At 34.1% G+C, this 20638-nt stretch overlaps 1 protein-coding gene and 1 pseudogene across 3 annotated transcripts in view; one reads left to right on the top strand and one right to left on the bottom strand.

Annotated features, from left to right (window-relative positions):
- The window catches only part of ARL13B (ARF like GTPase 13B), an 82894-nt gene that overhangs the window by 38292 nt on the left and 23964 nt on the right, over positions 1-20638 (top strand). For all 3 annotated transcript variants that reach the window (XM_020974814.1, XM_020974815.2, XM_020974813.2), the window contains exons 4-7: positions 10173-10278; positions 13588-13790; positions 16701-16824; positions 18825-19044. In XM_020974814.1, the coding sequence (XP_020830473.1) occupies positions 10173-10278; positions 13588-13790; positions 16701-16824; positions 18825-19044 (653 nt within the window). The remainder of the gene's footprint in view (positions 1-10172; positions 10279-13587; positions 13791-16700; positions 16825-18824; positions 19045-20638) is intronic.
- Positions 11380-13395, bottom strand: LOC110199835 (60 kDa heat shock protein, mitochondrial pseudogene; annotated as a pseudogene).

Here is a 20638-nt window from a genome sequence, read left to right as displayed (position 1 = left end):
GCTAGTGATTTAGGACATTTTTTCTTAAAACTATATGTAGTTTTGGTTTCTTTATTAAAAAAAAATCTGCATGTTTGGGGGCAGCTGGGTGGTGCAGTGGATAGAGCATAGGCCCTGGAGTCAGGAGGGCCTATTTGTTCAAATTCAAAGTTCAAATTTGGCCTCAGATACTTGATACTTACTAGCTGTGTGACCCTGGGCAAGTCACTTAGCCCCATTGTCTAGGGAGAAAAAATAAAAAAAAAGACCTTCCTATTCATATCCTTTGACGATTTATCAGTTGGTGAATGACTTACAAACTTAACAAAGTTCTTTATGTATTTGGGATATGACACCTTTCTCTGAGAAACTCTATAAAAATTCCCCCCAATTTTCTACTTTCTTTCTAATCTTGGCTCTATTATACAAAACCTTTAAAATTTAATCAAAATTAGCCATTTTATACCTCACAATACTCTCTATCTCTTGTTTATTCATAAACTCTTCTCCCATCCGTGAGTCAGATAGGTAATATGTTCTGTGTTCTTCTAATTTTCTTATGATGTCTCCCTTTATATCTTAATTCATTTATCCATTTTGACCTTATCGTGGTAAATGATATAATATATTGGTCTATGCTCAATTTTTGCCAGACTGCTTTCTAGCTTTTCTAACAATTTTTACCAATAAACTCTTGTCCTAAAACTTTACATCTTTATATTTGTCAAACACAAGGCTGCTATAACCATTGGCTACTCTGTGTGGTATGTCAACTCTGTTGTACTGATCTACCTTTCTATTTCTTAGCTGGTACCAAATAGTTTTGATAATTACTGCTTTATAGGATAGTTTAAGATCTGGTACTGCCAAACCTCCTTCTTTTACTTTTTTTTTTCCCTGTTAACTCCTTTGATATTGTTGACCTTTGGTTCTTCCAAATGAATTTTTAAATTAGTTTGTCTAGCTCACTAAGACAATTTTTTGGAATTATTAGTAAAATAATTTAATTGGAATGCCTTGAATAAATAGATTACTTTAGGTAAAATTTTTCTGCCCACTCATGAACAATTAGTATTTCTCCATTTCTTTAAATCTGATGTTATTGACATAAAAAGCATTTTATAATTATGTTCATATAGTTCCTGGGTTTGTTTTGGTAGTTATATTCCCAGGCATTTTATATTGTCTACAATTATTTTAAATGGGGTATCTCTTACTATCTTCTCTTGCAGGATTTTGTTGGTGATATATAGAAATGCTGATGATTTACGTGGATTTATTTTGTATGCTGCTACTTTCCTAAACTTGTTTCCACTAACTTTTTACTTTAATCTTTAGGTTCCAAGTATATGACCATGTTGTCTGCAAAAAGAGATAGTTTTATTACCTCACTGGCTATTCTGATTCCTTCAATTCCTTTTTTCTTTTATTTATGTTGCTAGCATTTCTGATGCAATATTGAATAATATTAGTGACAGTGGGCATCCTTGTTTCACTCCTGATCTTATTAGGAATGTGTCTAGCTTATCCCCATTACAAATGATGCTTGGCTGATGGTTTTAGGTAGATGCTTCTTATCATCTTACAGAAAAATCCTCTCATACCTAGGCTTTCAATTGTTTTTAATAGGAATGAGTATTATATATTGCCAAATTTTTTTTCTGTATCTGTCGATATAATCATATGATTTTTATTATTACTATAATCAATTATGTTACTAGCTTTACTTATGTTAACATCCATGCATCCCTGGTATGAATCCCACTTGGTCACAATGTATAATCTTTGTAAAATATTGTTATAGTCTCCTAATTAGTATTTTATTTAGAATCTTGGCATCCATATTCATTAATGAAAGTGGTCTATTATTTTCTTTCTCTATTTTTACTCTTCCTAATTTAGATATCAGTATCATATTTGTTCCATAAAAGGAGTTTGGTAGCCTTCCTTCTTTGCCTGCAATTCCAAATAATTTATTTAATGTTGGAATTAGTTGATCTTAAAATGTTTGGTAGAATTCACTTGTAAATCCCTCACGTCCTAGTGCTTTTTTTTCCTAGAAAGCTCTTTTATGACCTGGTCAGTTTTTTAAATAGGTTTATTTAGATATTCTTTTTCCTCTCCTGTTAATCTAGGCAGTTTATGTTTTTGTAAATAGTCTTCCATTTCATTTAAATTGTTAAATTGATTGGCATATAATTGGGCAGAATAATTTGATTTCACTTTCATTAGTGGTATATTCACTTTTTTCATTTTTAATAGTAGTGACTTGGTTTTCTTCTCTAATCATATTCACCAGTGGTTTATCTATTTTATTGGTTGTTTTTCCCCATAAAACCAACTCCTAGTTTTATTTATTAATTCAATGGTTTTCTTACACTCAACTTTACTAATCTTTAAGTTAATCTTTAATTTTTAAGATTTCAAATTTGATGTTTAATTGGGGATTTTTATTTGTCCCTTATCTAGTTTTTTAATTGTATACCTAATTCATTGGTATGTTCTTTCTTTCTTTTATTGATACAAGAAGTTAAACATAAAATTTTTCTTCTCATTACTGCTTTTGCTGTATTCCATTCCATAGGTTATCTCCAGTTATCTCCTTATTGTTATTCTCTTTAATAAAATTATTGTTTCTATGATTTGTTCTTTAACCCACTCATTCTTTATGATTAGGTTGTTTAGTCTATAGTTAGGTTTTTTGTTTGTTTGTTTGTTTTTTGCTTTTTGGTGAGGCAGTTGGGATTAAGTGACTTTGCCCAGGGTCACACAGCTAGTAAGTATCAAGGTCCACCTGACTCCAAGGCTGGAGCTCTATCCACTACACTACCTAGCTGACCCTATAGTTAGTTTTTAATCTGTGTTTCCATGGTCCCTTATTGAATATAATTTTTATTGCGTTGTGAGCTGAAAAGGATGCATTTAATATTTCTGTTTTTCTATATTTTATTATGAAGTTTTTATGCCCTAATATATGGTCAGGTTTTGTAAAGGTATGATGTACCACTGAGGAAGAAGGATACTCTTTTCTGTTCCCATTCAAGTCTCTACAGATATGTATCATATCTAGTTTATCTAAGATTCTGTTCACCACCTTAACTTCTTTCTTATGTATTTTTTGGTTATATTTAATTCTGAGAGGGGAATATTAAAGTACCCCACTATTGTATTACTACTGTCTGTTTCCACCTGTAATTCATTAAACTTTATTTTTATATTTAGTGCTATAGTATTTGGTGCATATAATTTTAGTATTGATATTGCTTCATTGTCATAATTATATCATAATGTAGTTTACATGTTTCTCTCTTTTAATTAAATCTATTTTAGCTTTAACTTTGCTACCCTTGCTTTTTTTGTATCAGCTGAACAATAATAAATTCTACTCCAGGCCATTATTTTTACTCAGTGTATATCTATCTTATTTTTAAATGTGTTTCTTGTAAGCAACATATTGTCCAATTCTTATTTTTAATCTGTTCTGCTGTCTGTTTCCATTTTGTGGGTGAATTCATCCAATTCAGAGTTATAATTACTAGTTGAATATTTCCGTCCTTTCTATTTTTCCTATTTCCTATTTTTCTATTATTCCTCCTCATCCTCTCTTTTTTACCCAATCCCTTCTCACAAGTCTGGTTTACTTCTAACCACTACCTCTTTAATCCACACACTTTTAAAGAATTTTTCCTTTATACTCTCCCCTTACCCTCTTATTCCTTTACCTACCCACCTCTAAGAATCCCCCTCTTCTTCTCTCTCCCCACCATCCTACTTCTTGATCTACATACTCTTCTTCCCTCTCTTATCCTGTCCCCTCACCCTTGTATTTCTTTATAAATTTAGAAGACTTTTATACACTTTTAGATGTATATGTTGTTCCCTCTCTAACTCAATTCTCTAAGCAGCCCTGCACCCTCACCTTCTTCCACTGTAACAGTTCTTCCATTCATGTTTCCTTTGTATGAAATAATTGCTCCATTTTGCCTCTTCCTTCACGGCTTTGTTTTTTTTTTTTTAATCATCCCATCATACTCCAAGTCTTCTATCTTATGTATGTTCTTTTAAACTACCCAAGTAATGATAACATTCTTAAGGGTACAGACAACATTTTTCTATATAAGAAGTAAATAGTTTGATCTTACTGAGTCCCTTATAATTGGTCTTTAATGCTTACCTTGTGTTTCTCCTGGATCTTATATGTCAGATTTTCTAGTGAGTTCTGGTCTTTTTGTCACAAATACCTGAAATTATTTTGATTCACTAAATGTCCTTTTTTCCCCCCTCCCCATTCAGGATTTTTCTGGATATAATAACTGGATAAGTTATTGTTTTGCAAACTCAGCTGCTTTGCTCTTTGAAATATAATGTTCCAAGCCCTTCAGTCTTTTACTGTAGAAGCTGCTAGATCTTGTGTTATCCTGACTGTAACTCCATAGTACTTAAATTTTTTGTTTTATTTTTTATTTTTTTGCTCGTAATATATATGTATTTGGCTAGGCAGTGGGGTTAAGTGGCTTGCCCAGGGTCACACAGCTAGTAAATGTTATATGTCTGAGGCTAGATTGGAACTCAGGTCCTCCTGACTCCAGGGCCAGTGCTCTATCCACTGTGCCACCTAGCTGCACCTGCTTGTAATATTTTCTCCTTGACCTTGGAGTTTCAAAACTTGGTTATGATATTCTTGTGAGTTGTCATCTTGGGATCTCTTTCAGGTGGTGATCTTCTTCACCCCCCCCCACACACCCCATCACCCCACCCCATCTCCAGTCCCTCTCTAATCTTCTATCTCTCCCTGTATGTTGGTGCCTTCCTTTTTTGTCTATAAGCATATCCATACTTTTCCTGTCCTTAAAAATCTCTTGCTAGGACTTTTTCCATCATCATCCTGTATCTCTCCTCTCCCTCTCACCTAAATTACATCTAGAGTAAGCCATCTGTACTAGGTACTTATACTTCCATCTCACTGTCTTGTTAATACTCTGAAGTCTGGCTTGAACCTCATATTAAACAGAAACTTTTCTAAGTTACCAATGATCTCTTAATTGCTAGATCCAAATGGCCTTTTCCACTGTTAATCACATTCTCCTAGATCCTTCCCCCCTCTAGGATTTCGTGACATTACTCTACATTAGCTCTCCTACCTGTCTGTTCCATCTCAGGAATCTTTATCCAAATTGTGCCCGCTAACTATGAGTGACCCCTAGGGACCTGTTCTGTGCTTCTTTTTTTCCCGCTATATGAGAAGTTTTTACTATGGATAGATTTAAGGGAATACATGTCCAAAACTGAATAATATTTTTGATACAGCTAGTTAGTACAATGTAGAAAGCACTGGATTCAGGAAGACCTGAGTTCAAATCCAGCCTCAAATCCAGATACTGGCTCTAGGACTCAACTGTAAAATAGGAATAATAACAGCACTACCTCACAGGTTGTGATCAAATGAAATCATATTTTTAAAGTGCTCAGCAGAGTGTGTGGTACATAATAGGTACCATATAAATGGTTATTGGGCAGCTAGGTGGTACAGTGAATACAGCATCAGGCCTGGATTCAGGAAGACCTGAGTTCAAATCTGGCCTCAGACACTTACTAGCTGGCAAGTCACTTAACCCTGTTTGCCTCAGTTTCCTCATCTGTAAAATGAGCTAGAGAAGGAAATGGTGAACCACTCTAGTATTTTTGTCAAGAAAACCCCAAATAGGGTCACGAAGAGTTGGACATGACTGAAAAACAACTAAATAAAAAATGTTTATTCCCTCTCTTTTTTCTGAACTTCCCTGTTACTATGAAAGGTAATACCATCCTTTCAGCCTTGCAACCTAGGTGTAACACTTCCTTCTCACCTCTACCCCCCAACCCCATATCCAGTCTGTTGCCAACGCCTATAGAATTCACCTTGGTAACGTCTCTCAAATATACCTTCGTTTCTTCTCAGATATTGCCACCATTCTGGTACAGGACCCTCATAAGATTATGCTTGGACTATTATAGTAGCCTGCTACTGGGTCAGCCTTCCTCAAGTCTCTCCTTACTCCAGTTCATTCTCCATTCAGCCACCAAAGTGATTTTCCTAAAGTACAAGATGGGCCATCCTCTCTTTGACCCCTGTTCCGCCCCCTAACCTAATAAACTCCATTGGATCCCTATTGCTTCCAGGATAAAATACAAAAATCCTGTTATGTGTTCAAAGCCCTTTATTCCCAGTCACCCCCACCTCACCAAATCATACCTTTCTAGTGTTCTTGCATATGACTTTTCCACCCACCCCCATCTCCACTCACTCTAAGATCCTGCAGCACAGGCCCTCCTGGCTGTTCCTTGAACAAAATACTCCATCTCTTTCCTATGGATGTTTTCTTAGGCCGTCTCCCATACCTAGAATACTGTCCTTCCTCATCTCTGCCTACTGATTTCTCTGACTTCAAGTCCCGACCAAAATCCAGAACATCTTTCCCAATCCCTCTTAATTTTAATGCTTCTCCCTTTTTAATTATTTCCTATTTTTCCTCTAGATAGGTTGTTTGAACAAAGTTGTTGAATGCCTTCCCCATTAGATTGAGGGCTCTTTGAAAACAGGAACTGTCTTTTGCCTCTTTTTGTACTGTAACATAGTAGGTACTTAATGTGGTTGTGCAGCTTGCCCTTCATTCTTGAAGAGGAACATAACATCAGGAAGATGATGCCATGACTTTTAAGTGAATTGGATTTATGTGAAGGAGGGCATTGAAAATCACTAGCCTCACTTTCTCCTCCAAAACCATCTGGGTCTAGTGGCCAGATATTGATCAGGACAACTGGAGATGGCCCCAAGTACTTAATAAATATTTATTGACTGAGAGGAGGGGAGGATGGGAAGAGGCACCTAAGCAGTTTTTGTGCCTCAGGCCTTATAAGGGCTTGAAGCTAGCTAGCGTAGTGTCTGGCATTTGGTTGGAGTTTTGTAAGGGAGACAGAGCTCACTTCTGTTTCTTAAATGGGCAAGGATGAAGAGACAGAAAAGAGGCCAAAGCCAGTGCCAGAGTTGGGCCACCAGGGCAAGACAGGGAATGAGGCAAGAAGTCAGACTTGATGATGCCAACTTTATTTTCTAACTACACATTCCAGATCAGGGTTACACAATAAGGCATAGAGGGAGACCAGGGCCAAGACCTCCCATTCACAACTGTAGCAAGGCTATAGCAGTGGCATTGAGGCTATAGTGGGGACTAGATCAGAGCTTAGCTACCCCATTCAGAAGTTCAGGAAGGTAATAGAGACTGGTCCTGGTGAAAAGCCCTAACCCAGAAACTGAGGCTGAAGATACCAGTAAACAGAAAGAAATTCTTAACACAGTTCTTTGGATTAAGATAAATCCAAGTATATCCGGAGGAACAGAATAACCCCTCAACTTGAATATAATGGAAAAGAAAGCTGGATTTGGCATTGGAGGACCTGAGTTCAAATCTCAGCTCTGAAACTTGCTACCAGCATTATTTTGGGCAAGTCACTTAATCTCACTGGGCCTCAGTGTTCTCTGTGAAATAAAAGCAGTTGGATTACTCTTTCCAGTTAAGCCAGTCTTTCTGTCAGTCTCTCATGTTTATATATATATATATATATATATATATATATATATATATATATATATATATATATATATATATATATATATATATATATATATATACATATGTATATATATGTATATATATGTATATGTATGTATATGTATGTATATGTATATATATGTATATATATGTATATATATGTATATATATGTATATATATGTATATATATATATATACACACACACATATACATATTAATTTTTAAAAAATAAAGCATGTACTTATGCTTTATTTTTAATTACTTTTTATTATCAACTTCACATTCCACCTGCATTTCAAACAGCATAATTCCAATCTTAAGTTTTTTCTAATCTTGTTCTTCCTTCTTATTTAACTATTTCTACCTTGATGTCTTTGATTTTCTTCTTCCTTTTTGCGTATTAGCTACTAACCACTGCTGATTCCAGCTCTATAAATCTCTCTTATTCATCTTCTCTATTCATCTTCCTTTCTTCTTTCCTATATTCATCCATCTATACACACATACATATATATGCCTTATAATTATCTATAAATGTTGTATGTTCCTCCCAGATCATTAATTCCTTGAGCGCAGAGTCCATGTTTTACCTAAATTTTTTGTCTTTCCTAAAATTTAACATGGTGATTTACACAGAGTAGACACTTTAAAAAGGTTTGTTGAATTAATTATGTTTTGACTATCATTAAATACTATTTTATAATTTCCTTCAGTTTCTGAATATTTTGAATCATATGATATTTTTAGATAACTTTCATTTTTGTCCTCCCAAAAGTAGCAGTTATCTTTCAGTGAGGAAATTATGTAAGTAGAAATGTGTTGCTTAATGGTAATATTACTCTTAAAAGTCTTATGTGGCACCATGCTAAAAGTTTTAAGAGTTACTAGATTTGATTAAGCAGTTAGGAGGAAAGACATCATGTTTCCAAGCATCCTTGTAGTTGTAATCCTATTGAATTATTGAAAGATTTTGACTGTATATTGATATGTTTTTATGATTTACTGGGCTCTTTCATTTAATGATACTACCAAATAGGAGAAATTGCTCTTTTATATCATTTCTTATTTTATTATAATTCTTTAAATAATCAGTGCCATACAAGGATTTTTCCTGGTCAGTTTTAAAGATATTTTCCTTTTAAATAAAATTGCATAATTGGCATTCTCTTTTTATTCTTCCCTGAAAGCATCATTAATTTATGTATATGTTTGATTCTCTATTCATGCTAATTTTCTAGACATTTTTCCCAAGAATTTACTGAAGTACACATTAAGAGAGGGAAACAAGATTATTGGTAGCTTAATATTCAGTTTGTGTGATATTAAGCTCAAGTATTTGCTCTTGTTAAGAGAGGAAGTGTTGCATACACAACTTAACTCAAAAAACTTGAATCTTGGCACAGAGATTTAAGTTATTCATGACATTTAGTTCACAATGTACTAGTCATGTTTCATTTTAAAGGGTGAAAATGATAAGTGATAGAAAGCTCTGTAGTTCAGTTATGTAGATATTTTTGTGAGATGCACATCAGAAAGAGGGCTGCACCTAGGCAAACAAAAAGATCTCAGATATAAGGTGTTGTAGTATACTGAACAGAATGCTAAACTTGGACTTAGGAAGAATGTATGTTCTAATCCTACCTCTGACACTTGCTGTATAACCATGGGTAAGTCATTAAATGTTGCTGAGTGTTTTTATAACTGCAAAATGAGAATAATGTTACCTGTAGTAAGTACTTAGCAGGGTTGTTGTGGTCAGGCTCAAATGAGCATGTATGACATTCTTTGCAAATGTTAAAACACTATATAAATGGCAGTAATTATTAAATATCACTATTAGAAATCTTTACTCTGTAGCAAATAGAAACTCTCAGGAATCTAACAAATATAATTTCTAACATGGTATGATTTGGCAGGGGTGCAGGGAGATGTGAGATTTTGTTTTCTTTTGTTTAATTGCATTCCCTTACAATCGTGCAGTTGAACAGATGATTATTAAGAACCTGCTCTGTGCTAGACCCTTGGGACACAAAAGACAAAAAATGGTTCTTGATTTCAAGAGCTTATATTCTACTGGGGTGATACATGTAACTCAGGTAAATAAATTTATTATGTACCTAATTGTGCTTGGTTCTGTTAGGTGGTATGAAAAAATAATAACAATGGACAAGTAGTGTTTTAAAGTTTGCAAAATGTTTTATGTATATTACCTCATTTCTGATACTGTATAAGGAAGAAAATCATAGACACAGTCCTAGCTCTTTGGTACTTAAATACAGGCTATAGAGAAAGTAGAATAACATCACATTGATATGACTTTTGGGGAATGAAGGCTGTTGCTAAGATAAAAATGAGGAGGACTTTTCTACACCTAGCAATATGAGCAGAAAACTAGATTAATTCTAAGAGTCTATTAAAAATTTGCTTTACAAATACAAAGGAAGAAAGGGTAAAGTAAATCTTACAGAATTTTCTAAAATCTCTAGTTAGTGGATGAAAACTTTTGATGTCAGTGTATCTTAAGATATTTTTGAATGGCTTGATTTTTGAATAACTTGATCATAAGCTTGTGGTAAAACCACTTCTTATTTTTGTTTTCTAGGTTGGCAAATAAACGAGACAAAGTAGGGTCTTTATCAGAAGCAGAAATAATTCACCGTTTATCTCTAGAAAAACTTGTCAATGAGCAAAAATGTCGCTGTGAGATAGTAAGTTTCTCCATCCCTCATTCTATCTTTGCTAATTATTTTATAAATAACTTTATTTTTATGAAAAATGCTAGTCTTTTCAGATAAAAGTCATTATATAAGCACTATAATTTGACAGATGTTTTCTCTGACTCTATACTTCTTGGTGTTGATAAATGCTATAACATTTATTTTCAGTTAAATTAACTTTTGCAAATGGTCACATCAGTACTATAACATTTTTCAAAAAATTTTTAGTTCTTCACTAGTGTAGAACCTGTAATCATATCATATGAAGTATGCTATACATTACACTGACTTTCATATAGGCAGGAAAAAAAAATTTTAAATATAGTTGCAGAGCAGTTACCAATGTATTCTAGTAAAAAAGTTTCCTTTCATCAAGGTCTTTATATCAGTGAAATCACAGTTCTAGTGAAAAAATGTTGATTAAAAATAGACTACATATATATATGTATATATATATAAATTTATAGTGTTGAAAATCGTGTGAAGAGGATCCAGTAATTAAGCGTGGTATTACAAAATGAATTGAGGCTTTAAGGCAGTTTTCACAGTCAGTGTGTAAGTTCCACTCTTGCCTCGAGATATCCCAAATATTGTCTATAACACCTGACTGATAGACCAGGCTAAGGGAGGGTGCCAGTGGCAGAGTGTGTGTGTGTGTGTGTGTGTGTGTGTGTGTGTGTGTGTGTGTGTGTGTGTGCGCGCGCGTGCGCACACGCGCTAATACAGAAAGGCTGCTTCTGAACTTTTGTTCTAGTGATGGCAAACACTAAAATTCTGATTTAATAGAATAATAGTAAAAATGCCTCAACTGTTTTTAGTTGAAAGCAGAACATTGGAACATGGATCTTTCATCCAGTTTTAGGAATGTACAAATGTCTTTATTCAAAAAATATAGAATAAATTATCTGTATCATGAATAATGACAGCAGTAAACCATTACATATTTTGTCAACTGAAACCAGTAACTGATGGTTATAGTGATTTTCATGAACATCAGCCTATATTTCCATCCTCTCTCCAACTGACTTCTCTGAAGTTAGCAGAGTCTTGCTTGCATCACAGATCATATTGATAGAGCATTATTCTAGGAAATTACAACATGCTGCCTCCCATGCCTCCATCCATGCCATTCATCCCTCCCGTGCCAGGTTCTTTCTCTTCTTTAGGAATTTCAGTGACAACAAGTTCTGCTGTAGTTAACAGAGAAGCTACACCAGCAGCATCCAGCAAAGCAGTTCTTACAACATTAGTTGGGTCAATTATTCCTTTTTCAACCATATTCACAAAATCTCCAAGCATGGCATCATAACCTATCTCTGAGGAGATTTATAACATTCTCTCACCTATCAATGAGCCTTCAACACCCCAGATTCTTAGCAATGGTCATTGCAGGGATTTTCAGTGTCTTCTTAATAATTTCTATTCCAATTTCTTGATCTTCATTAGCTGAAGTTAATGTTTCTAAGGCAGGAATGCATCGAAGCAATGCACAGCCACCTCCCAGAACTATGCCTTCAACAGTAGCATATGTAGCATTAAGCGCATCAGTAACTTGGTCTTTATTTTCATTTGCTTCTAATCATTTGTTCCACCAACTTTTATTACAGCTATTCCATCAGAAAGTTTGGCCAAACATTCATTTAACTTTTCTTTTCCATAGTCACTAGTAGTAATCTTTAATTGTTCAATGATTTCTTGAACATGTTTTTCAGCTTGGGAATTTTCACCCTTTCCTTTCAAAAGCATGACATCAACTTTTTTCACAATTACCTCTCCAACTTTTCCAAAGTCCTGAGATTGAATATCCTCAAGATTCAGAGCCAGTCCCAAATCTCCAAACACTGTACCATCAATAGCAATAGTCATATCCTTAAGGTGATTCTTCCTGTTGTCACCAAATCCTGGAGCTTTTACTGCAACAACTTGCAGCCCAGCTTTTAGCCTGTTCAAAACCAGTGTACTTAGTGCTTCTCCATTGACATCTTCAGCAATTATGACTATAAGGCTTATGGTAGGCATTTGCAATTTCAAGTGCAGGTACAATATATTGGACACAAGAGATATGTTTGGTTTTTTTTTTACTTAAGAGAACATAGGCATCCTGGAATTTGCATTTCTGACCTTTAGCTGTATTAATAAAATATGGAGAGATATAGCCTCTGTCAAACTTCATGCCTTCAGTAATTTCCAATTCGTCATCCAATGTTTTTCCATCCTTTAGTGTGATGACACCTTTTTGTCCTACCTTTTTCATTGCATCAGATATTATGTTGCCAATTTCTCAGTCTCCATTTGCAGAAACTGTAGCAACCTGAGCAATTTCTTGAGGAATTGTGACAGGTTTAGACTGCTTCTTAAGCTCAGTAATGACAGCATCAACAGCCAACATCACACTTCTCCTGATCTCCACTGGATTTGCTCCTTTGCTAATCATCTCAAAGCCTTCTTTAGCAACAGGTCGTGCAAAGACTGTGGCAGTGGTAGTGCCATTCCCAGCCTCTTCATTTGTGTTATTGGCAACATCCTGAACTAGCCTGGCACCAATGTTTTTATATTTTTCATTCCAGTCAATTGCTTTTGCCACAGTCACACTATCTTTTGTTACCTTGGGACTTCCCCAACTCCGTTCAACGATCACAGTTCTTCCATTTGGCCCCATCGTAATGGCAACAGCATCAGCTAAAAGATCTACACTTTGAAGCATGAAGACTTGGTCATCTGCTCCAAATCTGAGTCTTTAGCGTAAGCATGTATCAGGTGGGGGGCCAGTTCCCTAGACACTGGCCTTATCTGACAACCGGAGCATTTCTGCAGGGGCAGGTGGACAAACACCTGGTGCAAATTAGCAGCAACAAGTAGAACTTCCTGTATTTCAGTTGGTTTATGTGCAAATAGATTAATGATGATGATAATATTAATAATAGCTGACATATACATTATGCTTTAAAGTTTGTAAAGTATATTACTTACATTTGATTAACCTGGTATAGTAGATAAAGTGCTGGACTCAGAATCAGGAAAACCTGGATTTGAATCCTGCCTCAGACACTTCCTAGCTGTGCTATTATGAACAAAGCACTTAACCTTTCTGGCCCTCAGTTTTCTCATCTTCAAATTAGCAGTTTGGACTAAATTTGTGATCCTGTAAACAGTGCATTTTGTAAGTTAAATGAAACGATAAATTCTTTTTTTATTTTATCTTGTGTAGTTATTTTTGAGACAGTTATCTTAATATGTATAAATACCTTATATTTTGTGTTTAGGTAATGTTCATTAAACAGTTGTTTACCATGTTTTTAGAAATCCTGTTCAGCAGTCTGGGGCTCTGGGAAGAATTTTGACAAGGCCATAAGAACAGGTCTTTATTGGTTGCTGTGTGCCATTGCAAACGACTTTGATGCCTTAAATGACCGAGTTGAAAAAGACTCAGTTACTCAACACATTCTTGAGAAAGTAGAGAGACATGAACGAATTGAGCGAGTGAGAAAACTACGAAGAGAAAGGTACTAATTAAAGGACTCAGCCAAATGCATCTCATGTCAAAAACACCAAAATTGTGGGAGTAATTTATATTTGTTGTTTTTATCCATTCAGTTTCCTCTTTCTGTATGAAGGAAGCTACTGGGTAGGAATTTTTATTTCTGTGGATCTTTTGCACCAGCAAGTTTGGATGACATATTTGTAATACTCCTTGTAATATCATACAACTATCATTATTATACAAATATTATGTTGTAGGCAAATTTACACAAAGAACATCTTTTTTTGCTTATAAGGCTTCATCATCTCTCAGAGTTTTATAATTTTGTCTATCCTCCTTGTCCATTTTGAGACAAAGTGGATTTTCAAAGGAATTGTTAGATCAAAATCTGTTTATTTGCTTTTCTCTTGTGGAAGGGTAAGAAAAATTGTACTCTTCAAAAAAAATATTGCCTGGATGAAACACTTAAGGTTTAAGTTATTAAATGCTGGATTAGAAATTAATTGTGTTTTTTTATTTTTAAATAATGCTCCAACATAAACATAAATTGAAATTTAAAATATGAATAAAAATTCATACACTATTCCTACGCTTAACCTGTGTATCTCTGTCTCTGATGTCAAGGAAGAAAGGAAGAGGTAATTGTCTCCTCCTTACTTGGGACATAATAACCTTTTACGAGAACGTGGAGTATAGGTTGTATGGACATGTAAAGGCATGGTAGAGCTCATGATAGGGTGGGGCTACTAGGTTATTATTCTCCTAGGTATTGGCCAGAAACCAGAAAAAGATGAGTTTTGTCCATAGGGAAACAGATCCATGTTTTTCACAATCTATGCTAATACTGTTCTCTGATGATAATTTTTCCCTTAAGCCACATATAGATTTGATATCTATAGGGAGAAATATTTGTAGAGTGTAGAGTTATTAATTTTCCTTTTCCTAAGAAAGTCAGGCATGAAGTAATGTCTGTATTTGTCTTCAGAGAGAATTAGGTTTCATCATTTTTCTAGCCTTATTGATGATTGATAAATAATATAATCATGAGGATATTAGTTTCCATAGAAACCTTGAATTCTTTTGGCTTTAATCAAGCTATTTTGTGTATTCCATTTTTTAAACCGTGATTAACCTGGTATAGTAGATAAAGTGCTGGACTCAGAATCAGGAAAACCTGGATTTGAATCCTGCCTCAGATACTTCCTAGCTGTGCTATTATGAACGAAGCACTTAACCTTTCTGGCCCTCAGTTTTCTCATCTTCAAATTAGCAGTTTGGACTAAATTTGTGATCCTGTAAACAGTACATTTTGTGAGTATTGTGTTGTTTTTAAAGTACAAAACAATAGTAATACATATAGATTAAACTTGGACAAGTTCTATCAAAAAAAATATACGTGTCGCTGAGATTCTTTGAGTCTCTTCTTTTTCCTGTTGTACACAAAGCAAGTATTTTGATGAGTGATTTTTATGAAAGAAATAATTAGTAATTTTTTTCAAAGTATTTTTATTCTTTCCTTCCCAAGAAACTACAGGCACTTGGTAGGCAAGTTTCCCTGTAACATTCCATTTTTTTCCTTTCCTGCTTCCCCATGCAGACCTAACCATACCTGTGTTCCAAGGCCCCTTCTGGTGAGCAGAGCCTCCATAATTATCTGAGTGATACAGAAACTTTTAATTTCCTAGTATTTAGTCTCATTGATCTAGTTACTCACTTCCAGTGTATTTGGAAAACAAAATACTATTTTTAATGTTATGTTCATAGATATACTTGATTATATTTTTTAAATGACTACTAAATGAATAACTTGAAAAATGAGGTCAAACTAAGATGAAGCATGAAAGGTTACATTAGTCATTTTTTTCATTATATGTATAAGAATTAAAAGTTTCAGCTATAACCCTTAATTTTATTATGTTTTATGATCCAAAGCTAATAAACTTTTAAATGTTCTTTATTGTATCTCTGATTGTTTTATTTCAGGAAATGTTAATTACCTTTCACATATGGTATTATTTGCTATATATCACATAGACAGTGCATATGCCATTGATAGCTAGTTTTCTGAAGTACTGCTTTATTTTATTTACGTGACACATAAAACAAATTTTTAATAGGTCCTTATACTGTTGTTCAGGAATACAACTATTATGCAATCATTTAAAATGTGAGTTCTAGCGATGTTTATTTTTCTACTTGTTTTCTGTCTTTTAAATATGTAAGTAAATTCTATCCATAGTTGTGCATGCTCTCTATTTTTACATATATTTAAGAAAAAGACAGGAAAGTCAGACAAAGAAATAATTATCATCTAGTATATCATACTATATTTGTCAAACATAAGCTGTGTCATAGTGAAGAAGATAAAGATTTGGGGAATAAAAGTTAGTTGTGTCTTCTACACCAGTTATAGTGCTAATGCAGACTTTTTTTTTTAATTTGGAGAAACTGGTGATACCAATACGAATTATTGTCAGTTGGAATAAATAGTAATTTTAAAAAATGCACGATCAGTCAAGTTGCACTGAAGTTTAAAAAAAATATCAGTCCATCAGTAAGCATTTGTTAAAAGCCTGCTGTATGCCAGGTACTGTAGTAGGTCCTGGGACAGAAAGACAAAACCAAAACAATCTCTTGAATTCTCAAGCTTAGCTACAAAGGAAACCTGGGATTCTAAGAGGCAGAGGTGAGGAGGAATGGGGGGACCAGCCTATTCAAGGGTAGGGAAACAAGAGAGAGATAATCTTGTACAAGGCCATCACATGGTTTAGGCTAGAAGAATGTTTGAAGTCCTGAAACATGACCAAAGGTCAGTTACAAATAATTTTATGCCAAATTGTTTGAATTTTTAAAAAATTTTTAAAATTTTTAAAAAGTTGCTTATAAAAGGACTTTTGAGTAAAAGATTTCTTTTTGCTTATTCATCTAACAGAGAACAAAAGGAGAGAGAGCATGCTACAGAGCATCCTGAATTTGATGAAAATTATGATTTTGAAGTGGATTCTGATCCATTTATTATCAGCCCTTTTCGGCCTATCAATGTAGTAATTGCAGAGGTATGTGTGATGACAAATGCAATTTTTGTTTTTAAGCCACAGTCCATAAGAAAGCATTTAGAGGAACATTGAAGGAAAGCCAGAGAAATAGTTACCAAGAGACACCTGACAGGTTTGGTGGATGAATAACCAATATGATTTTCTAGTGTGGTGTAAGTAAAGAGAGAGCTGGTGTCGATGCCAGGAAGACCCAGTTTTGTTTCTGACATATACTGGCTGTGTGACTCTGTGCAAGTCACTTAACTTCTGAGTATCCAGGCAACTCTGAATGATTCTGATTTGCAGAGAAGGTGCTGCCCTGCATTGGCAGAAGTTCCTTCCTCAGAGGGAGGTCTTTATACCAATGAAGTAAATGAAAGGTTCAGAACCTATCCCTTTCCCTGTGAAGGTGGAAAGCATAGTTGTCAGAAAGAGATGAGAATGAACTGAAGCAAAATGGGGGAATGAACATAATGAATGCATTGTTTCTTACATTTCAGAATTGTGTTATTCTTGGTAGGATATTTATTCTTAAGTATTGTGTCTCTTCTTTCCCTGTCTTGCTGGTGTTATCTCATTGTGCTAATACGTAAATGCATTTTAGAATTTATAAATTGTTTTCTGACCATTTTTTGAGTATGTTGTAAAGGGTTCTAAATTACCATAAACACTCATGTGTCAGAATATCCCTTTGTGAATATAATTTTCAGTTGCCTAAAATTTTTACCAAAATTAATTTATATATAGATTGAATTCTTGTGTGTTTGTGTATGTATATGTATGTGTGTATCTGTCTCTCTGTCTATGTCTGTGTGATGACATCTACATGTTAACACATCTCAATAACTCCTTAATCTTGGCAGCTCCTGGGCTTATTTTCTGTTCCCTGGCAGATTGTTCATATAGCTAAGTTGTTTCTGCTTATACATATTGTCTTCTAAAATCCTTCTTATTGCTTCATTATAGTTTCCCATTGGGCAACAAGTAATGATTGATTTCTCCCAGTTGCTCTTGTTGCTGAGATGGGAAGGCAGCTTACAGAAGAAGATACTGGACCTCTTAGTTTTCTTAGCTATCAGAATATTCAGTTCTTCAGATACCAGTTCCAGTTACATTTCCTTTAATGGCATTCCTATTTGCAAGGATGAGTGCAAAAAAATAGTAACATGAGTTATCATGTCTAATTTCTGTTAAATATGTTCATTTTTTGTTCATTTGAAAACATTGCCTAAAAAGAAAAATTGAAGCATTATTCTATGTTTTGACATAGACATTTATTTTGTGTGAGGAGCTTGCAAATGACAGCCTTTGTATACTACAGTAAACGTTTTTATAAGCAATATACCAATAAATTGCTCATACAGAGTATAGAGTACCATGATCCATCCCACAAAGCATGCTACACATCTCATAGTATAAAGAAGAGAAACATTACTGTAGAACATAGTGAACTAAGTTCCGTGTTAAAAATCCAGAACGAATATTGATATGATGAAATCACACATTGTATGTTTATAATAACACTTCTTAGCAGATCAGGCCTGCACAACCTGCAGTTCATGGGCTACAGGTTGTACAGGCTTGTAGTAGATCATACATTAAAAAGAGAAAATATGTGCACCTTATTTTTTAAGTTGTAAAACCTCTAAATTTTCTCTACATACATTGAAGTAGTCTGCGTTTTATTTTTATGATGTGTGACTTTTTCTTCCTAAAACTTTGTTTAAAAAAAAATCTCTATGAAATAGCTAATGTTCTTTCAAAACCGTTGTAATGAAAGTAAAAAATACATACTTCTTAGGATTTTATTTTCACTTTCTTGGGTTATATTGTACCAGTATAGAGTCTGTTTTTTCTCTTATTTCTTGAAATATATAAACATTTTTAAAAGACTCCAATTTTACCTTTTTTCTAAATGATTATTTTTAATTTATTTAATTTATTAAGACTTGGTGCTTTAAACTTTGAAACTGCATAAACGTATTGTGACAGTAAAGATGCTGTGCTTTGTTTTTTGTTAGAATGAAAAAAGAAAGCAGAGAATGGCTAGAAATATGGACAGCATTCTTCTGAATCCTTGCATAGAAGAGGAGCAGTCTGAGACGCAGAGCCAGACCAGCTGCATCAGCCAAAAAAGCAGTGATTGTGCATTCATAAACCCTCCTAAGATGGTGGCATTAACAAAGCCTGTAGAGAAAGAAACTGACACAGGCCAACAGTTCTCTGAATGCTATGACTCAGGTGATAACTCTGATATAAAAAGAGTAACTTACTGTTTATATTATGTCTAAGAACCATAATACCTCTTCACAAATTTGTCTTATGTTTTCGTTTTTTTTTTCCTCCCTAGGCTTTTCCTTCAAACTATTTGGATCTTTGTGTATTACATATATTTTTATAATATATATAATGAGATATACTTTAAAATTTTCCTCTCAGGCAATATTTTCTCCTACTGTTTTTATTAGCCAAATATATCAATATGTGTTATGTTTTTATATTTTATACCTATTTAATTTTTTTCATTTAATTTATAATAGAATTAAATTACACAAAGGTTTATTAATTATCTGCTAAGTACAGAGCACTAGTCTAGGTTCAAGAAAGCTGAAAGTTTTATTAAGATATTTGTCCTGCCATAAAGGAACTTACAGTGTGAGGTAATACAGTGAGATAACTTTAATAGTCAGTTTTGTGTAAGGATCATAGAATTCTTGAATTTCAAAATTGGAAGGCACATCTAGTCAGTCTACTCCAACAGTTAGCGAACAGGAGGAACCAGTTCTACCACATTCTCAAACAAGTGGCTTTCTAGCTTCCACATGAACACCTCTAGTAATAAAGAACACATTATGATGTATTCCTTTTTCAGATGATTCTCATTTGGAAGAAGTTCTTCCTTAATTCCAAAATTCAGTTCTTTATAACCTTTATTCCTTGTTTATAGTTCCTGGAGCCAAGTAATCAGTTCTAATCCTTACGTAGTAGCCTTTCAAATACTTCAAAAGAGAATTTTTAGAGAAATCATTTCTTCTTCAGGTTAAGCATCTATAGTTTTTTAAAATGACTGTAATTGTTGAGTGGAATTTATATTACTACAGAAAATACTCAGTTTAATATTTCCATTCTCACATTTGTCTTCATGAAGATGGGATACAGTGGGTTTTCAGGAATCCTCAAGTAGTCATACTTTTCAGTAAGTGTCACCTCAGACATCAATTTATTTATTTATTTGTTTATTTATTTGTTTTTCATCTTTTTATTGGCATACTCTTTTTTTCCCTCTTAGTAATATTACAACCTGCATTTCAAAAGCATTCTTACAATTAGGCTCACCTGCTGTTATTCAGCAATGCCTAGCTGAAAGTGAATCAGCCATTTCCCCCTCCTGTATGATGCTAAAATGATGGGCTGGGTTTTTTGTTTTCTTTTTTAAATTGGTTGTTGGTTTGTCGAACATTATAAATCAGTTGTTCTGATGTCATGGAGAAACAGTTCCTTTCCTGGTTAATGATGTGGTTCCATGGTATTTAAGAATTTCCATGAAGTTGATAATGCTTAAGGAAATTATCAATACTTCATTAGCTCATACCATTAATCAGGTAGTGGATGTTTGTTAAGCAGCTACTATGTGAAAGGCACTATGCTAGGCGTTGAGGGAGACAAAAACTGAAATGAAACTGTCTGTGCCATCATAGAGTTTACATTATATCATGGGAGAAATACAAGTACATACAAAATAAATACAAAATAATTTGGAAGGGACTGGACAAGTGAGCTGAACAGCTGGAGAGAACAGGGAATGTTTTCATATCAAAGGTGTGGCTTTAGCTGA

Source organism: Phascolarctos cinereus, unplaced genomic scaffold (genome assembly GCF_003287225.1).
Source record: "Phascolarctos cinereus isolate Bilbo 61053 unplaced genomic scaffold, phaCin_HiC Scaffold_7;HRSCAF=346, whole genome shotgun sequence".
NCBI lineage: Eukaryota > Metazoa > Chordata > Mammalia > Diprotodontia > Phascolarctidae > Phascolarctos > Phascolarctos cinereus.
The sequence above is the reverse complement of the archived record's forward strand: the minus strand, read 5'-3'. Positions and strand labels throughout refer to the sequence as shown.